Raw genomic sequence first — 19,313 nt, forward strand, 5'->3', positions numbered from 1 at the left:
ATTTAAAACAATGAAATGCAAAACAACCTATTCTAACTTAAGACTAGAAATTTAAATATGAATCTACCATATGCACGTGTCACAGTCTCTGCTCGCGATGTCGCCGTCCTCCGTATAAGTGCACTTTGCTTTTACCTGAAAAATGATGTGGCACACGACCTGAGTATTTCAAAGAATACTCAGTAAGTGGCCCCACTATAGGGGCCATGCAAATGCAAACACATGCAATCATGATTTAGGGACTTATCTCTAATCATCTTAGGAGTGGCCTCCAGTCTCGAACAAATTGGATGTGTAGTACTTCCCTACACACGACTCACACGTGCGAGTGTGAATCCCCAGGGCGTTCGCACACCCCCTGGACCCTCTGGTCAAGCTAATTTGTAGCGACGTCTGGAGGTCAGCGGAACCCCATAGTGTCATGCGCCTCATGAACACCCTCATCTGTGTGCGTTCGCACCTGTGTGCATTCGCACTCATCATACGGTGCGCCTCCGCACTCATATCTCTAGGGGAAGTAGCCCTATGCTTATGAACATACAATATGCATGAGGTCCCTCTAAATCCATCATAATGTCTCTTCTGACACAACCCTCTAGTCTCATCTCTTTGTTACTCTAGGTAACACATACTCATGGATATTTATATTAATATCATTTTCACGCTCTTAGGGTTGTGTCCTATGTCGATCTAACGACATGATGCAATATGGCACTCATCATCATATATCATGCTCAATATGGAAAACATCATCATATTAAGGTAAACGTCACACATTCATCATACTCATCATATTGCCACAAAGTGCATCAAACATATCAAGTACGTCATTCATCAAAATATATATATATACTGCGCACATCATCAAGTATCGTAACCCACACATCATCATAACTCATACATCATCATAACTCATAAGCCGCATCGTACGACATAGTTCATACATCATCATAACTCATACAATTTTTTAGCCTATCCTATAGTAAGACCACTTACCTGGATGGCCTTAGCCGAAGTATTCCCTAATTTATTTAATGTAAGCTCCCGTTCCTCGAGAACTACATCAAATGTTGCCAAGGTTTGATTCCTATCGCATCGTTCGTCACCTTTTGTTAGTATTTCACATTTTAATTAATAATCCAATTAACAGTGTGAAATACGACTCTAAACGGCCTCAATAAAAATCGAGTTCCATGTTTTCATTGTTTCTAAATTATATAGAATAATAAAACTTAAAACTTAAATTAAAAATATGTGAATATTATTAATATTTCAAGGGCCTTGGATAGTTCAATATTTAATGTTATATCCTATAGATATAAATATAATAACTTGTCATATCTTCCATTCTCATTCTCTCACTTTATGTTATTTTTTAATTATGTTGTTTACGGTAGGTGCCATCTGAACAGTACTTGCCATTTTCAAACGATTCTAATTTTCTTTCCTAAAATTTCTCTTTTGTTTTTTTTTCCCTTTTTCCTTTTAACTCTCATTCTTTGAAGCATTTCAATTCTACCTCCCTATCTCATTATTTTAATCAATTTAAATCTAACTCTTTTAATCAATTTCTTCAATGAGTTTAATTCTATAATTCTTTCAAGTAGTTTCTTCCAAGGAGTTTAATTCTATAATTTTTTTAAGTAGTTTCATCTAACGAGTTTAATTCTACTCCCATATCTAAATTGTTTAATTCTCTAAAGGTTTAATTCTGTTCATCAGTTTATTCTATTCCCAGATATTTTGTTAGCTTTTATATTTCCAAATCTAATCTTCTCCTCTTTCCATGTATCCTGGGTAAATCTGACTACTAACCTTTACAGATGACATCTCTTTCAGTTTATCTCCCTACTATCTCTCCATTATCTGCCTTCTTCTGATCTCTCCATTTTTGTCTAACCATCTCTCCATCATATGCATTTTTTTCCTCCAGAAGATATTTTCTTTCCGTTTCTGTTTTATTGGATAAATTATTGATACTCGATGAGAGAGGTATTTTAGGGGAGGGCATTTTTTTTTTTTTTTTTTTTTTGCGACAGTCTATACTAGCACGGTTTACAGCTAGACAATCCATGCCTAGTATTACGTCGAAGTCGGTCATCTTTACTACTATTAGGACTATGCTTAGAGTTTGGTCGGCTACTATTGCTTGGTCATTCTTTACTCTATCCTTAGTTACTATGTCTACCCTCTTAGGGTTGCTTGCCGACCATACATGCAATAAGGGTTCTAATTCAAACCCTATCTCTGATCCCTCTCGAGGTGAGCTCTCTTCAGCCTCACCTCGTCCTCTACCTCTAATAGGAGGTCATCCCCTTCCTTGTCTTACTTTCTTCTTCTTCTTCTTCTTCTTTTTTTTTTTTTTTTTTTTTTTTTTTTTTTTTTTTTTTTTTTTTTTTTTTTTTTTTTGCTTGGTCTAGGCAGCATGGTTCTAGAAACCAAGATAGCTTCTCTTAAGTCTAAGGCTCATCACTTATGAAAATATGTTATACATCACATCTACTAAGTTCACATCATATTGCAAACAAAATCACTCAGCATGCAACACATCACATCATGCTCTTAAATAAATACGTGAAATATCACAACAATTTCAATAACATTAACAAAAAAAATAAAATGCATGCGAGTTTGAAAACGTTTCTCTTTTCTTATCTTCTGCAAGGCGTACCTGACGGTGACGGGGCGTCGACGTTGGGACCATGGAACGTGTCAAGCCTACATTGTAGGCTAGTCTACATAATCTAAAACCTAGAGCTCTGATACCAACTGTAACGACCCAGGCCCACCACTAGCAAATATTGTCCTCTTTGGGCTTTCCCTTTTCGGGCTTTCCCCGCTAGCAAATATTGTCCTCTTTGGGCTTTCCCTTTTCGGGCTTCCCCTCAAGGCTTTAAAATGCGTCTGCTAGGGGAATAAAAGGTGATTTGTTCTCCTCCCCAACCAATGTGGGACATCACAATGGCATCAAAGCCAGACACCGGATGATGTGTCAGCCTTCTCGCTGCTCCCGAAGGGGGGTAGACACGAGGAGGTGTCCCAGTAAGGATGTTGGGCCCCAAAGGGGGGTGGATTTAGGGGCAGTCCCACATCGATTGGAGGAAGGAAAGAATGCCAGCGAGGACGCTGGGCCCCGAAGGGGGGTGGATTGTGATGTCCCACATTGGTTGGGGAGGAGAACAAATCACCCTTAATAAGGGTGTGGAAACCTTCCCCTAGCAGACGCGTTTTAAACCCTTGAGGGGAAGCCCGAAAAGGGAAAGCCCAAAGAAAACCCTTGAGGGGAAGCCCGAAAAGGGAAAGCCCAAAGAGAACAACATCTGCTAGCGGTGGGCCTAGGTTGTTACATAGCGGTTGTATATTGATCTTCTCGAACTCAACATCAGGCTGAGCCCCACCCAACAAACCGTCACGAGCAACAATGCAGCCACATTCCTAATCATTTGTGGGTCTATCTATTAACTTTGGACATGAGGTAAATATATAGACAAATTTTTTTTTTAAAGAAAATAAATTATTTAACTAGTTTTGCGTTATGCAAGATAATTTCAGGGTAATACTCCATAATTTCATAATTTCATGGTAATACTCCATAATTTCATAATTTCATGGTAATACTCCATAATTTCATGGTCAGAAGATTAAAAGTATGTTATTTAAAAAAAAAATTAATATCTTCCTAATTTTGTGCTGAGATAGTTTCAACATATAAGTTCAAATTTATTTTTTCAATATCAATATTTCAATATCCTAATTTTCTAGGTTTAATTTAAAAGCAATACTACAATACAAGTACACAAGTCCGTTTTGGCCGATTATGTATCTTATAATTTTAAAAAAAAAAAACGTGAATTAATAAAACCCGAGCCCACCACTAGTGGATGTTGTCCATTTTTGCCTGTTACGTATCGTTGTTAGTCTCACAGTTTTACGTAAAGAAACTAAGATGAAAAGTTTCTTATTTACTTGTGTAGAACATTAAATTTATTTACAGATGGGGCGTGGATTTTGTTAAAAACGAATACTCAAATTAAATTATATCAAATGATATTTAAACAATTAAATAAACTTATACCACAAAAAAAAAAAAAAATAAAATTATATTGATAATTATGACAATTATAAATGACTAATTGAAAAAATGGTATTTTATTTTAGCTATATTAATATATTATACCTTTATTTCATTAAAAACTAAAAATATTCTCAGTTGTTTGGATCAAAGTATCATAATTGATAAGTTATTAATTTAGCTATCATTTCTTAAAATTATTTTTCAAAAGGTAAAAAACATGAAATTGATTTATTATTAAACTATAAACTTTAATCTTAAGTATTGATGGTAGGAAAATTATTTTTATAAAAGTATACCCTAAACAATAAAATAAATAACCTTTAGTTTTTTAAAACATTTTACTCTCAAGATTTTCAAATTTCTATTTAAAATATATTAAAAAAATGCCAAAGTATCTACCAATGAAATAAAGTATGGAAATTTTGTTATTAATTTTAAGTTTTAGAGCAAGAAAAAAAACTTAATTAGTTATGTTTGTAAAATAAATAAAAAATAAAAAAAATAAAAAAACGAACCATCACAAGGGTTACCCAACTTATTCTTTTTATTCACCTTCAAGGTTGGCATACATTTTCATTTGTTCATGAACATGCATAACTCAAGAACAAAATAAATTAATAAAGGTGGTTGATCACATATTGATCCAAGTATGAACCAATTCATCAGTATTAGCTGCATTGTTTCTCAAGTAAATTCCACCGTCTTTAAACTTCCATGTACAAGTTCCTACATCTCCATCTCGACATCTATCACGAAGCCATGTGCTATTCTTCTCGGGCCAAAAGCATTGGAAAAAGATATATGCATTCGGCTTATCCACTTTGCACCAATATACAGTTGGTTTCAAAAAATTATAGATAAAGTTAAATTGGTAATCATCTCCCAGTTTAAGAGAACGATGAATTCCTAAATCATTGTCGACCGTCTTGCAATGCACCGTCAGATCGGGGATGCTTAGATCGTTAACAAAATGAATGAAATACCTGGAAATTGGTTGTACATTGGTCTTCTCAGACTCAACCTCAAGTTGAGCCCCAACCAAACCCAAACCCACCGTCACGAGCAACAATGCAGCCACATTCCTTATCATTTTGTGATCTAAATTTTTGTTGGGTCTATCTATTAACGTTGAACCTGAGGTAAATATATAGAAAAAAAATTAAAGAAATGAGCTTAAGAAAATTAATTATGTCACTAATTTTGACGGTATGCAAGATAATTTCATGGTAATACTCCTTTAATTACGTGCCTAAGATGGAAAAAGATCTTTATTTAGATGATTAAAAATAGGTTATCTAAAAAATTAATATCTTCCTAATTTAGTTTTGTTCCTAATTTTATGCTAGATTAATTGTTAATAGATAATTCAACAACTAAATGAATTAATAAAACTTCTCTCCATTTGTGAACTAACTCATAAGTTAAACGAGTAAATCCCATCTTTTTAAGTGTCGGAAAAAAAGAATTACGAAATACTCATGTAACCCTTCAAGCAAATGAAATTGGTAATATTATTATTGAGCAATATAATAGTGAGTAGAAATTGTAAATTTTGTACTTTGTACTTTGTACTTCAAGTAGGCGACATTGTACTTCAAAGCCAATTCGAGGGAACAATGAAGCTTCCTAGAGTCTTTCTGTCCAGGTGCAGGTCCCTTCTGCCTTTACACTCAAGAGCCACCTTCATCTGGCCCGAGAAACCTTTGCACGCCTCCGTTACCTTTTGGGAGGTCTAAACCCCTTAACTTTATTATAATATAAGATTAAAGCTACAAATACTATATTATAGCATTGAAATGGTATTATAAGTGAAAAATAACACATTATTTTATATATTTATTTTTCTAAAATCTAAATATCATTCATCTTTTTCATTTATAAGTCTTAATATCATGAGATCGAGATGCTAGTTGATAAGTTATTAATTTGGCTAAGTTTTGTTGGTAATACGCAAATCATTTCTTAAAATTATTTTTTCAAAGTATGGAAAAAAACATAAAAATGATTTATTATTAAACTCTCCATTTTAATCGTTTGAAATCATTACGATGGTATGAAAATCATTTTTATAAAAGTAAATGAAAATCATATTTAGCATATAAGTTTTAGTTGTGTAATCTTTCGGTCTAATTTCTTAACATTTGCGACAATATAATTTTTAAATTTTAATATACACCACTTATATATACCACTTATCAGTCGGAAACTATGAGAATCCGCTTCCTGAATTATTATAAACCAACCAGTCGGATTCACATTTTACCCAATCTTCGCTGTCTAGCCCGAAGCCTACATAATATACTACATAATACTATATAATACTATATACAAGAAAATTTTCTATTGAATGAATGGTACATGATTCTACGACAAGCAAGAAACAAATTATTTAATACTTCATCTCGATATTGATTATGAAATTGAACGTCAGAAGAAGGATAGTTATATATTTTTTTCAAATATATACAAAGTCAACCTATAAAAGTATTGGATCATTGTGTCTACAAATGAATTAAAATTTGGCAATTTTAAATTTTGGAGGAAAAAAACTTAAGTATGTAAAAAAAAAAAAAATAATAATAAACAATGACGAGGGTTACCCAACTTATTTTCTTTATTCACTTTAAATGTTGTGTACTTTTTCATGTGTTCATGAATAGCTCAAGAACAAAATAAATTAATAATAGAGATACATTTTCATGTGTTCATGGATAACTCAGGAACAAAATGAATTAATAATAAAGGTTTCGTTCTTTATCTCGTAATGATCCAAGTATGAACCAATTCTTTAGTATTAGCTGCATTGTTTCTCAAGTAAATTCCATCATCTTTAGCCTTCCAGATACAAGTTCCTACATCTCCATCTCTGTATCTATCACGAAGCCATGTGCTCTTCCTCTCAGTCCAAAAGCATTCGAAAGAGATATGTTTATTCGGCCTCTCCACTTTGCACCAAAACAGAGTTGTTTTCCAGAAATTAACCTTAAAGTTAAATTGGTAATACTCTCCCTTTCTCTAAATGATGAATTCTTAAATTATTGTCGGCCGACTTACAGTGCACCATCATATCGGTGATGCTTAGATCGCTAATCAAATGAATGTAGAGTCCCTATTAACGTCTCATACTCATCGATAATGCGGAAATATAACTCTTACATGAACAAAATTTATAACGTAAACTTAAAAAAAAGTTTAAAACAACTTCTTCCCTAGAAAACACAGCCATGGTCTTACGTGCTTAAATATGAAATACTAAAATTTAGAGAAAACAAAAACAAATACAAAATAATTTAAAACAATGAAATGCAAAACAACCTATTCTAACTTAAGACTAGAAATTTAAATATGAATCTACCCTATGCACGTGCCACAGTCTCTGCTCGCGATGCCGCCGTCCTCCGTACAAGTGCGCCTTGCCTTTACCTGAAAAATGATGTCTGAGTATTTCAAAGAATATAGTAAGTGGCCCTACTATAGGGGTCATGCAAATGCAAACACATGCAATCATGATTTAGGGACCTATCTCTAATCATCTTAGGGGTGCCCTCTACTCTCGAACAAATTGGATGTGTAGTACTTCCCTACACACGACTCACACGTGCGAGTGTGAATCTCCAGGGCGCTCGCACACCCCCTGGACCCTCTGGTCAAGCTAATCTGTAGCGACGTCCGGAGGTCAGCGGAACCCCATAGTGTCATGCGCCTCATGAACACCCTCATCTGTGTGCGTTCGCACTCATCGTACGGTGCGCGTCTGCATTCATCATCTCTAGGGGAAGTAGCCCTATGCTTATGAACATACAATATGCATGAGGTCCCTCTAAATCCATCATAATGTCTGTTCTGACACAACCCTCTAGTCTCATCTCTTTGTTACTCTAGGTAACACATACTCGTGGATATTTATATTAATATTATTTTCACGCTCTTAGGGTTGTGTCCTATGTCGATCTAACGACATGATGCAATATGGCACTCATCATCATATATCATGCTCAATATGGAAAACATCATCATATTAAGGTAAATGTCACACAATCATCATACTCATCATATTGCCACAAAGTGCATCAAACATATCAAGTACGTCATTCATCAAAATATATATATACTGCGCACATCATCAAGTATCGTAACCCACACATCATCATAACTCATAAGCCGCATCGTACGACATAGTTCATACATCATCATAACTCATACAATTTTTTAGCCTATCCTATAGTAAGACCACTTACCTGGTTGGCCTTAGCCGAAGTATTCCCTAATTTATTTAATGTAAGCTCTCGTTCCTCGAGAACTACATCAAATGTTTCCAAGGTTTGATTCCTATCGCATCGTTCGACACCTTTTGTTAGTATTTCACATTTTAATTAATAATCCAACTAACAGTGTGAACTACGGCTCTAAACGACCTCAATAAAAATCGAGTTCCATGTTTTCATTGTTTCTAAATTATATAGAATAATAAAACTAAAAACTTAAACTAAAAATATGTCAATATTATTAATATTTCAAGGGGCTTGGATAGTTCAACCTTTAATGTTATATCCTATAGATACAAATATAATAACTTTTCATATCTTCCATTCTCAATCTCTCACTTTATGTTATTTTTTAATTATGTTGTTTACGGTAGGTGCCATCTGAACAGTACTTGCCATTTTCAAACCGTTCTAATTTTCTTTCCTAAAATTTCTCTATTTTTTTTTTCTTTTTCCTTTTAACTCTCGTTCTTTTAAGCAGTTCAATTCTACCTCCCTATCTCATTATTTTAATCAATTTAAATCTAACTCTTTTAATCAGTTTCTTCAATGAATTTAATTCTATAATTCTTTTAAGTAGTTTCTTCCGAGGAGTTTAATTCTATTCCCATATCTAAATCTAACACTTTTAATCAGTTTCTTCAATGAGTTTAATTCTATAATTCTTTTAAGTAGTTTCTTAGGAGTTTAATTCTACTCCCATATCTAAATCGTTTAATTCTCTAAATGTTTAATTCTCTTCCGCTGTTTATTCTATTCCCAGATATATATATATATATATATATTTTTTTTTTCGGCTTTTATATTTCCAAATCTAATCTTCTCCTCTTTCCATGTATTGTTTTTATTTTCTTCTCTTTCCATGTATTGTTTTTATTTTCTTCTCTTTCCATGTATTGTTTTTTATTATTATTATTATTACTTGATCTCTTTTCCCAATCTTCCTCTCTCTCTTTCTTTCTTTTTTTTTTTTTTATCCTGTTTTCCAAATTTTTATTTTTTTTATTTTTTTTTATTTGGATATGTTTTCTAGGTTCCTTTTCTTCCTCTCTTTCTTATCTATCTATTCTTCTTTTCTCACCAAGACTCTTTTAGGATAGATAATTTCTAATTCAGATTATTGCAGATAATTTCTAAATTTCTAACTCATATCTAAATAATTGCTAATATCCTTCCTTAACGAAAGATAAATCTGACTACTAATCTTTTCAATTGACATCTCTCTTAGTTTATCTGCCTACTATCTCTCAATTATCTGCCTTCTTCTGATCTCTCCATTATTGTCTAACCATCTCTCCATCATTATTGTCTAACCATCTCTCCATCATATGCATTTTTTTTCCTCCAGAAGATATTTTCTTTAGGTTTCTGTTTGGTTGGATGACTTATTGATACTGGATGAGAGAGGTATTTTAGGGGAGGGGATGAGAGATTGAAGGAGAAGTGGTCAGTTTTTTTTTTCTTCTTCCTTATTTTGTTATTTTAATTTTAATATATATATTAAACCATCTTCTTTATTTTGTTATAAAAAGAACTTTCGTCCTCAAAAGTCTCCAACTCTTATACTAGTTCGGAGAGTTTTCCACTTATTTCGACCTCAATCTCCCACTAGCCTCTTTGTTGTGGTGATTTCGCCACAACACCTTAACGAACGCAATGTTTCTGTTGCGTAATGCTTTTACTTCTCTCGTTAAGATTCTTATTGGATTTTTCCTCGTAACTTTCATTAAGTTGGAGTGGTTCATAGTCTATTACCTTGATAGGGTCCGTAATGTACTTCCTCAGCATCGACACGTGAAATATATCATGAACTCCTGAGAGGGCGGGAGGTAGGGCTAACTTATACGCTACTAGATCGACCTGCTCGAGAATCTCAAATAGTCCAATGAATTTAGGACTTAACTTGCCCGTACGTCCGAACCTTAAGACACCTTTCATAGGTGCCACCTTGAGGAATACTAGGTCCCTTGTCTCAAACTCTAAGCTTCTACGCCTTACATCGGCGTAGCTTTTCTGTTGAATTTTAGCGGTACGCATCCTCGCTCGAATTTTTATGAACAGTCTCATTGGTGAATCGAACCAGCTCAGGTCCTACTAACTCTCTTTCGCCTACTTCGTCCCAACATAGTGGGGACCTACACCGTTTCCCATACAGGGCCTCAAACGGTGTCATACCAATAGTGGCTGGAAGTTGTTATTATATGAGAATTCCATGAGGTGGAGTTTGGAATCCCAACTTCCCTTAAAATCTAGTACGCAAGCGCATAACATGTCCTCTAGAAGTTGGTTTAAACGCTCAGTATGTCCATCTGTTTGGGGGTGAAAAGCAGTACTAAAGTCGAGGCGGGTACCCAGCGCTTTTTGAAGTCCGAGTTAGAATGCTGACGTAAAGCGTGGGTCCCGATCTGACACTATAGACACTGGGACTCCATGTAGGCTTACTATTTCTTTCACATACAACTGTGCCCAATTGTCAACTGTATATGTAGCTTTCCCAGGTAGGAAGTGTGCCGACTTGGTCAACCTATCGACAACTACCCCATCACTGTATAGCCTTTAAGCGTTTTGGGTAATCTTACTATGAAGTCCATTGCTATGTTTTCCCACTTCCACTCTAGTATGCTTAGGGGATGCAACAACCCCGCCGCCTTTTATCTAGGAGCTTTCACTTGTTGACAAACTAAGCACTTGCTCACAAACTCGGTCACGTCCCTCTTCATGCTCTTCCACCAGAAGTGTTGTTTTAAATCTTGGTACATCTTAGTACCTCCTTGGTGCATGGCAAATGGCGAGGTGTGAGCTTTGTTAGTATTTCTTTCCTTAGCTCCTCTATTGTCGAGACGTATAGGTGTCCCTGATACAATAGCCCTTCATCTGAGGTCTTCGAGAATCCATTTACTAGACTCTCAGCTAGCTGGCTTAAGGCTTTCTGTAGGTTTGGATCCTCTCGTTGGGAGGTAACCATTCTTTGCCTAAGTGTAGGTTGCACTGTAAGTCGGGCCAGTTGTGCTATGACTCTCTCGGTCGCTACAACTATGTTGGCTCCCTCGAATTTTCTTTGTACCCTTACTTCCCTCGTAATGAGGGCTGAAGAGTGGGCCGCCTTTCTACTCAAAGCGTCTGCGACCACATTTTCTTTTCCAGGGTGGTACTGGATATCTACATCGTAGTCCTTCACCAATTCTAACCACCTTCTCTGTCTCATATTTAACTCTTTTTGGGTGAATAAATATTTAAAATCTTGTGGTCGATTAAACTTTGAATTTTCTCTCCATACAGGTAATGTCACCAAAATTTCAGCGTGAACACTACAGCGGCCAACTCCAGGTCGTGGGTAGGGTAATTATCTTCGTATTCTTTTAGTTGACGGGACGCGTATGCAACAACTTTACCGTGTTGCATTAACATACATCCTAGTCCATTCTTTAAAGGCGTCACTATAGATTACATACTCTTCTGAGATATTGGGAACCTTGAGTACCGGGACGGTTACCAATCTCTCTATTAGGTTCTCGAAGCTTGCCTCACTAGCATCATTTCATATAAATGGTACCCCTTTTCTCGTTAACTGTGCCAAATGCAAGGCTATTCTAGAAAAGTCCTACACGAACCTCCGAAGTTGGGCGTTCCTACTTTGTGACCGCTTTGACCTTAGTAGGATCTACGGATATTCCGTCCTTGGTCGCCACGTATCCTAGGAAAGAGACTTATCGTAACCAAAATTCTGCATACAACTTGTTCTCTCTTAGGGTGGCTAGGACTTTTCAGAGGTGTTCCTGGTGTTTCAAGTTTATTTTCGAGTACACAAGGATGTCATCAATGAGCACGATCACAAAAGTGTCTAGACAGTTCTTGAACACTCGGTTCATTAACTCCGTTAACACAGCTGGAGCATTGGTGAGGCCAAATGACATACCACGAACTTAAAGTGATTATACCTTGTCCTAAATGCTGTATTTGGTGCGTCTTTTTCTTTACTCTTTATTTAATGGTAACCTGACCGCAGATCTATCTTAGAAAATATCGTTGCTTCTCTTAGTTGATCGAACAAGTCTTCTATTCTAGGCTGAGGGTATTTGTTCTTTATGGTTCTCTTATTTAACTCTCTGTAATCGATGCACAAACACATCGATCCATCTTTCTTTTGAACAAACAACACTGGCGCACCCCAGGGGAATATGCTAGGTCGAATGAACCCTTTATCCCGTAAGTCTTGTAATTGCGCCTTGAGTTCCTTCAACTCTGCTAGCGCCATGCGATAGGGTGCTTTAGAAATAGGCCCAGTTCCCGGCTCGAGTTCGATGATGAAGTCGACCGCTCGGGAAGGGGGTATTCCAGGTAGGTCATCCAGATACACATTTGGGAACTCGTTTACGATGGACACGTTTTCTAGGGTCTTTTCTTTTCCTCTTATGTCTACGGCACATGCTAAATAGTCTAACCGCCTTGTTGGACTAGTCTCTTTGTTTTCATCAACAAAATTACCTTTGAGGTAGTCTCGGTACTTGTGCCTTTAAATTTAAAGCTAGGTCACACCGGTGGTGAGAATATCTCTTTTCTTTTTTTTTCTTTTTTTTTTTTGCGACAGTCTATACTAGCACGGTTTACAGCTAGTCAATCCATGCCTAGTATTATGTCGAAGTCGGTCATCTTTACTACTATTAGGACTACGCTTAGAGTTTGGTCGGCTACTATTGCTTGGTCATTCTTTACTGTAACGACCCGGGAAAGAAAGAAAAAAAAATATATATATATATATATATATCATAAATAAATAAATGAAAACGAAAAAACGAAAAAAAAAAAAAAAAACCCAGTCGCCGGAAAACCCGCGAGTTTTCCGGCGACCGTCGAGTTTCGCGGAACCAACGCGAAACGACGGCCACAGCATGCCCACCCTCAACCCAGCATCTTCAGAACACCTGCAAAGGGAGAAAAGAGAGAAAATTTCGAGAGAGAGAGAGAGATTTCGGACAAACGTCGGCGAGTGTCCAGTTTCTCCGACGAGCCCTCAAACCACCCTTAAACCGACACCAAACGACCTGTTACTACCGTAAGAGAGATCCCTAACGAAAGCACAATAACTCAGGGTGCGTTTTGTGTTATTTCGTAAGCGTCGTCGTCAGTAACCGAGGTCGGAAAGTTAGGTTTCTTAATCGATTCTTAGATCTATGGCTTTTAGGAGCTTTTAGGCCGCAAAACTCCCAAAAAGGAAAGAAGGACGACGAACAAAGAGAAAAAGGGAAGGAAGAGGACCGAAATCGGCAATGGAAACGCCGCGGGAAGGAGAGAGAAAGCTCGCCGGAAAATCGGCCAAAGTCGGGTAAGGAAGACGACATCCACGGATCCGGGTCAACCCGAACCCAGAACCCGGGAGAGCCAGCCCGTTCCTCCCTTGGCCTCTGCCTTCGGCCCAGCCCAACTACAGCGGCCCAAACCTCAAACCGGCCCAGAAGCTACGATTCAGTTGAACCAACCCATACTAGACCCACGGTCCAATTGACCCGGCCTACAAACCAAACACTTGCGGCCCAGCCCAGTAAGCCGAGGCCCAACGTTTAGCCTTGGCCCAGTAGCCTTCCACAGCCCGCGACCCGAACCACAACCCGAACCGGACTCCGACCCGCGCTTCGACCCGACACTACCGCCCGACGCGGCTTTCTCTGCTGCTGCCACGTGTCACACAGCGGCGCGGCAGTCCTCGGCTCGGCTCGGCGCAAACGGCTCGGGCTCCCTCCGGTGACGCTCCGGCGGCTCCTCTGGCGGCTCCAGCGGCTGTTCGGCTCGGCTCACCTGTTTTCAGCCCGGTTTCCACTGTTACGACCCTCCCGGATCTGTTTTCGGCCCCGATTAAGGTATCCGAGGCTGTTTTAGAGCCGTATTTCACATTTATTAAATTATAGGTAAATTAATTGTGAAATACTAATGGAAAGTGGTGAACGGCGTGATAGGAAACAAACCCAGCGAAGTAGGAAGCAGCTCTCACGGAACGGGAGCTTACGTTTAGCTATTTAGGGAGTACTTCGGCCAAGGCCAACCAAGTAAGTGGCCTTACTATAGGATAGGCTAAATAAATTGTATGATGCTTGATGATATGTGCCAGTTTATACATATTTGGTTGAGTGACGCTTAATATGTTTGACGCACGTTGTGGCATTATGATGAGCATGGTGATTGCATGATTTTTACCTTAATATGATGATGTTTTCCATATTGAGCATGCTAGATGATGATGAGTGCCATATTGCATCATGTCGTTAGATCGACGTAGGACACAACCCTAAGAGCATGAAAATGATATTAATATAAATATCCACGATATGCGTTACCTAGAGTAACAAAGAGATGAGACTAGAGGGTTGTGTCAGAATAGACATTACGATGGATCTAGAGGGACCTCATGCATTTTGTATGTTCATAAGCATAGGGCTACTTCCCCTAGAGATGATGAGTGCGGACGCGCACCTTATGATGAGCGCGAATGCGCACAGGTGCGAAAGCACACAAATGAGGGTGTTCATGAGGCGCATGACACTATGGGGTTCCGCTGACCTCCGGACGTCGCTACAGATTAGCTTGACCAGAGGGTCCAGGGGGTGTGCGAGCGCCCTGGGGACTCACACTCGCACGTGTGAGTCGTGTGTAGGGAAGTACTACACATCCAATTTGTCCAAGACTGGAGGCCACCCCTAAGATGATTAGAGATAGGTCCCTATTCATGATTGCATGTGTTTGCATTAGCATGGCCCCTATAGTGGGGTCACTTACTGAGTATTTCTTCGAAATACTCAGGCCGTGTGCCATATTGTTTTTCAGGTAAAGGCAAGGCTCCCATGTACGGTTGACGGTGGTATCGTGATCAGAGACTGTGGCGCGTGCATAGGATAGTTGCATATTTAATTCCTAGTCTTGGTTAGGATAGGGCGTTTGCATTTCATTCATTTATATTAATTAATTTGTAATCGTTTTATTTTATCTTTTTGAACTCCAGCACGATGTTTGAAACACGTAAGTCCGGCAATGTTTTTCAATGTTTTAATGTATTTTGAACTTTTAAATTTTTCCGCTAATAAAGATGAGCATGCTTAGATTTTTATTCTGCATTAGAGATGAGCATGAGACGTTAGTGGCGACTCTAGATATGTGGAAATTTAGGGTCGTTACAGTTGGTATCAGAGCTCTAGGTTTTAGATTCTGTAGACTAGCCTACGATGTAGGCTTGGCACGCTCCACGGTCCCAACGTCGACGCCCCGTCACCATCAGGTACGCCTTGCATAAGATAAGAAAAGAGAAATGTTTTAAAACTCGCATGCATTTTTTTTTTTTTTTTATGTTGACATTATTGAAATGGTTGTGATATTTCACGTATTTATTTAAGAGTATGATGTCATGTGTTGCATGCTGAGTAATTTTGTTAGTAACATGATATGATGCTTAGCATGATGAATGTTTACCTCTTTGGCGTTACGATGTATTGTATAGTGTGCGTATTGTTATATATATATATATATATGCATAGTATTAAGGCCTTAGACTTAAGCAACCTTATATTGGTTTATAGAACCATGCCCGGAGGACGAGGAAGAGGAAGAGGAAGAGGAAGAGGAAGACGAGGAAGGGGGCGACCCCGTCGTAGAGAAGTAGGACGAGGTGTGGCGGTAGAGGGCCCACCTCAAGAAAGATCAGAGACTGGGTCGGTAAAAGTTACGCCGCCCCCAATCTTACCTCCAGTTGAGCTACCTCCTCTAGCTCCACTACAAGCTGAGCCTCCACCACCAGTACAGCCTCCACCACAAGTAGAACCTCCACCCCAGCCTACCCTACCACTCCAAGTCGCACCTGAAGCTGCACCCCCAGTGGGTGGAGTAGATGCTAATACTAGGTTAATGTGTGACTCCATCCAAGCCCTAATTCAAACCTTGGTAACCAACCAGCAAGCCAGTCTACAAAAGGCCCAGGAACAAGCCCAAGCACAGGCCCAGGCACTGGCACAGGTACAGGCACAGGTACAGGCACAGGCACAAGCACAGGCACAGGCACAGGCACAGGCACAGGCCACTGCTCAGGCCAATGCCCCAGTAAACCCTCCACAACCTGTTAGATGTTCAAACTGGATAAGGGATTTCAAGAGATACGACCCTCGACCATTCACTGGTTCCCTAGTAGACCCCATAGAAGCCCAAATGTGGATTACAGCGGTGGAAACCACCTTTGAGACTATGGAGTGCCCAGAGAACCAAAAGGTCGCCTGTGTAACCTTCGTCCTACAAAAGGACGCAGAGATATGGTGGAGAGATAACAAAACCCTCCTTAACCCAGAAGGGGGACCAATGAACTGGGAACGATTTAAGGAGGCCTTCCTTAAAGAATATTATCCTAAGTCAGAGCGACTTAAAAGGCAGCAGGAGTTCGCTCACCTGGTACAGGGAGGACTCACAGTAGAGAAGTACAACCGAGAGTTTAATAAACTCAAGAGATTTGCACCGTCCATGGTGGACACTGAGGAAAAGATGACAGAGAAATTTATATTGGGTTTGGAACCAAGAATCTGACGCGTGTTGGAGGCGTTCAACCCAAAGACCTATGAGGAAGCCTTGAGAACTGCCAAGGCTTTAGAGAAACCAAAGGATGAGAAACAACGTGAAGAGCCAGTTATAATTGGGCAGAAGCGTCCTCATGAATCAGGAGGCTCTAACCGTCCACCACCAGCACGTAGGCACCGTTCCAATAACATACCCGCTCCTAGATGGGATGAGCGACGCCCTCCCCGACATACTGACAGGAACCCCAGGAATCAAGATGGGGCCAGAGGGAGGAGAGAGGAAGGGTGCACTATCTGTGGAAGACTACACGGTGGGAGGTGCATGGCTGGCAGCCGAGCGTGTTATAGATGTGGTCAAGAGGGGCACATCGCCGTGAACTGCACGACCGGAAATGCTACAGCACAAGCAAACCCGCCCAGAGTAGTAGAGCGAACGGATCAACCAGCACCACCGCGAGCTCAAGCTAGGGCATACGCGTCAACCAGCAAGGACACTGGGAGGTCCGATGCCGTGGTGACAGGTACACTATCCATTTTAGGTCATTTCGCTTTTACCTTATTTGATTCTGGTTCCACGCATTCCTTTATTTCCATGCCTTTTGTTGTACAAGCAGGGTTCGAATTAGAACCCTTATTGCATGAAATGTTTGTAAGCACCCCTGCGGGGGTAGACTTAGTGTCTAGGGATAGAGTAAAGGATGGCCAAGTAATCATAGGGAACCAAACTTTAAGCGTGGACCTGATAATGGTAAACATGACAGATTTCGACGTCATACTAGGCATGGATTGGTTAGCTGAAAATCGAGCTAGTATAGACTGTCGCAAAAAGGAAGTAAAATTTTCACCACCGACAAGACCTATCTTTAAATTTAAAGGCACAAATACCGGGATTACCCCCAAGGTAGTCTCGATGATGAAAGCAAAGAGGTTAGTCCAACAAGGTGGATGGGCTATATTAGCATGTGCTGTAGACGTGAGAGGAAAGGAAGAGACCCTAGTAAACGTGCCAATAGTAAACGTGCCAATAGTAAACGAGTTCCCAGATGTATTTCCGGATGACTTACCTAGTATACCCCCTTCCCGAGCGGTCGACTTCGTCATCGAACTCGAGCCGGGAACTGGGCCTATTTCCAAAGCACCCTATCGCATGGCGCCAGCAGAGTTGAAGGAACTCAAGGCGCAACTGCAAGACTTACTAGATAAAGGATTCATTCGACCTAGCGTGTCCCCCTGGGGTGCGCCAGTGTTGTTTGTTAAGAAGAAAGATGGATTGATGCGTCTGTGCATCGATTACAGAGAGCTAAACAAGAGAACCATAAAAAACAAATATCCTCTCCCTAGAATAGAAGACTTGTTTGATCAACTCAGAGAAGCAACAGTATTCTCTAAGATAGATCTTCGGTCCGGTTACCACCAAATTAGGATTAATGAAAAAGACGTACCAAAAACAGCGTTTAGGACAAGGTGCGGTCACTACGAGTTTGTAGTGATGTCATTTGGCCTCACCAATCCCCAGCTGTATTTATGGAGTTAATGAACCGGGTATTCAAAGAATGCCTAGACATGTTTGTGATTGTGGTCATTGACGACATCCTCATATACTCGAGAACCGACCTAGAGCACGAGGAACACCTCCGAAAAGTCCTAACCACCCTAAGAGAGCACAAGTTGTACGCCAAGTTCTCCAAATGCGAATTTTGGTTACGACAAGTCTCCTTCCTAGGACACGTGGTGTCAAAGGACGGAATATCTGTAGATCCCACCAAGGTCGAAGCGATCACAAAGTGGGAACGCCCAACTACGGTAACAGAAGTAAGGAGTTTCCTAGGATTGGCAGGATATTATCGAAGGTTCGTGCAGGACTTCGCTAAAATATCCTCGCCTTTAACAAAGTTAACAAAAAAAGGGGTGCCATTTAGATGGGATGATGCTTGTGAGGCAAGCTTCCAGAACCTAAAAGAGAGATTGGTAACCGCCCCGGTACTCATAGTACCCGAGAGCTCAGAAGGATATGTGATCTATAGTGATGCCTCCATGAAAGGACTGGGATGTGTGTTAATGCAACACGACAAGGTTGTCGCATACGCATCTCGTCAACTTAAAGAATAAGAAAAGAACTACCCTACCCATGACCTAGAGTTGGCCGCTGTAGTGTTCGCGCTGAAAATCTGGCGACATTACCTGTATGGCGAGAAAACCCAAATTTTTACCGACCACAAAAGTTTGAAATACTTCTTCACCCAGAAAGAGTTAAACATGAGGTAGAGAAGGTGGTTAGAATTGGTGAAGGATTATGACGTAGATATCCAGTACCACCCTGGGAAAGCAAATGTGGTTGCAGATGCCTTGAGTAGGAAGACGACCCACTCGTCGGCCCTCATTACGAGGGAAGTAAGGGTACAAAGAGAGTTCGAGCGAGCCAACATAGCT

At 39.5% G+C, this 19,313-nt stretch overlaps 2 protein-coding genes across 2 annotated transcripts; one reads left to right on the forward strand and one right to left on the reverse strand.

Annotated features, from left to right (window-relative positions):
* Nucleotides 1-4,706: 4,706 nt before the first annotated feature.
* Nucleotides 4,707-5,165, reverse strand: LOC111785125 (S-protein homolog 74-like). The gene has a single exon (XM_023665591.2). It carries the CDS (start codon nucleotides 5,163-5,165, stop codon nucleotides 4,707-4,709), a length of 459 nt encoding a protein of 152 aa, XP_023521359.2.
* Nucleotides 5,166-15,906: 10,741 nt separating this feature from the next.
* LOC147789410 (uncharacterized) lies at nucleotides 15,907-18,417 on the forward strand. The gene is made up of 2 exons (XM_087117580.1): nucleotides 15,907-16,761; nucleotides 16,906-18,417. The coding sequence occupies exons 1-2, from the start codon at nucleotides 15,907-15,909 to the stop codon at nucleotides 18,415-18,417; spliced, it is 2,367 nt and encodes a 788-aa protein (XP_086973706.1).
* Nucleotides 18,418-19,313: the final 896 nt, after the last annotated feature.

The sequence above is a fragment of the Cucurbita pepo genome, chromosome 14, assembly GCF_057944985.1.
Source record: "Cucurbita pepo subsp. pepo isolate OVF chromosome 14, ASM5794498v1, whole genome shotgun sequence".
Lineage (NCBI taxonomy): Eukaryota > Viridiplantae > Streptophyta > Magnoliopsida > Cucurbitales > Cucurbitaceae > Cucurbita > Cucurbita pepo.

Bases quoted from the DNA above. Each gene is read 5' to 3' on its own strand.
- LOC111785125 (XM_023665591.2), bottom strand. From the start codon at position 5,165: ATGATAAGGAATGTGGCTGCATTGTTGCTCGTGACGGTGGGTTTGGGT.
- LOC147789410 (XM_087117580.1), top strand. From the start codon at position 15,907: ATGCCCGGAGGACGAGGAAGAGGAAGAGGAAGAGGAAGAGGAAGACGA. The intron at 16,762-16,905 runs GTACAGGGAGGA...CGCGTGTTGGAG, and splicing joins AGCAGGAGTTCGCTCACCTG to GCGTTCAACCCAAAGACCTA.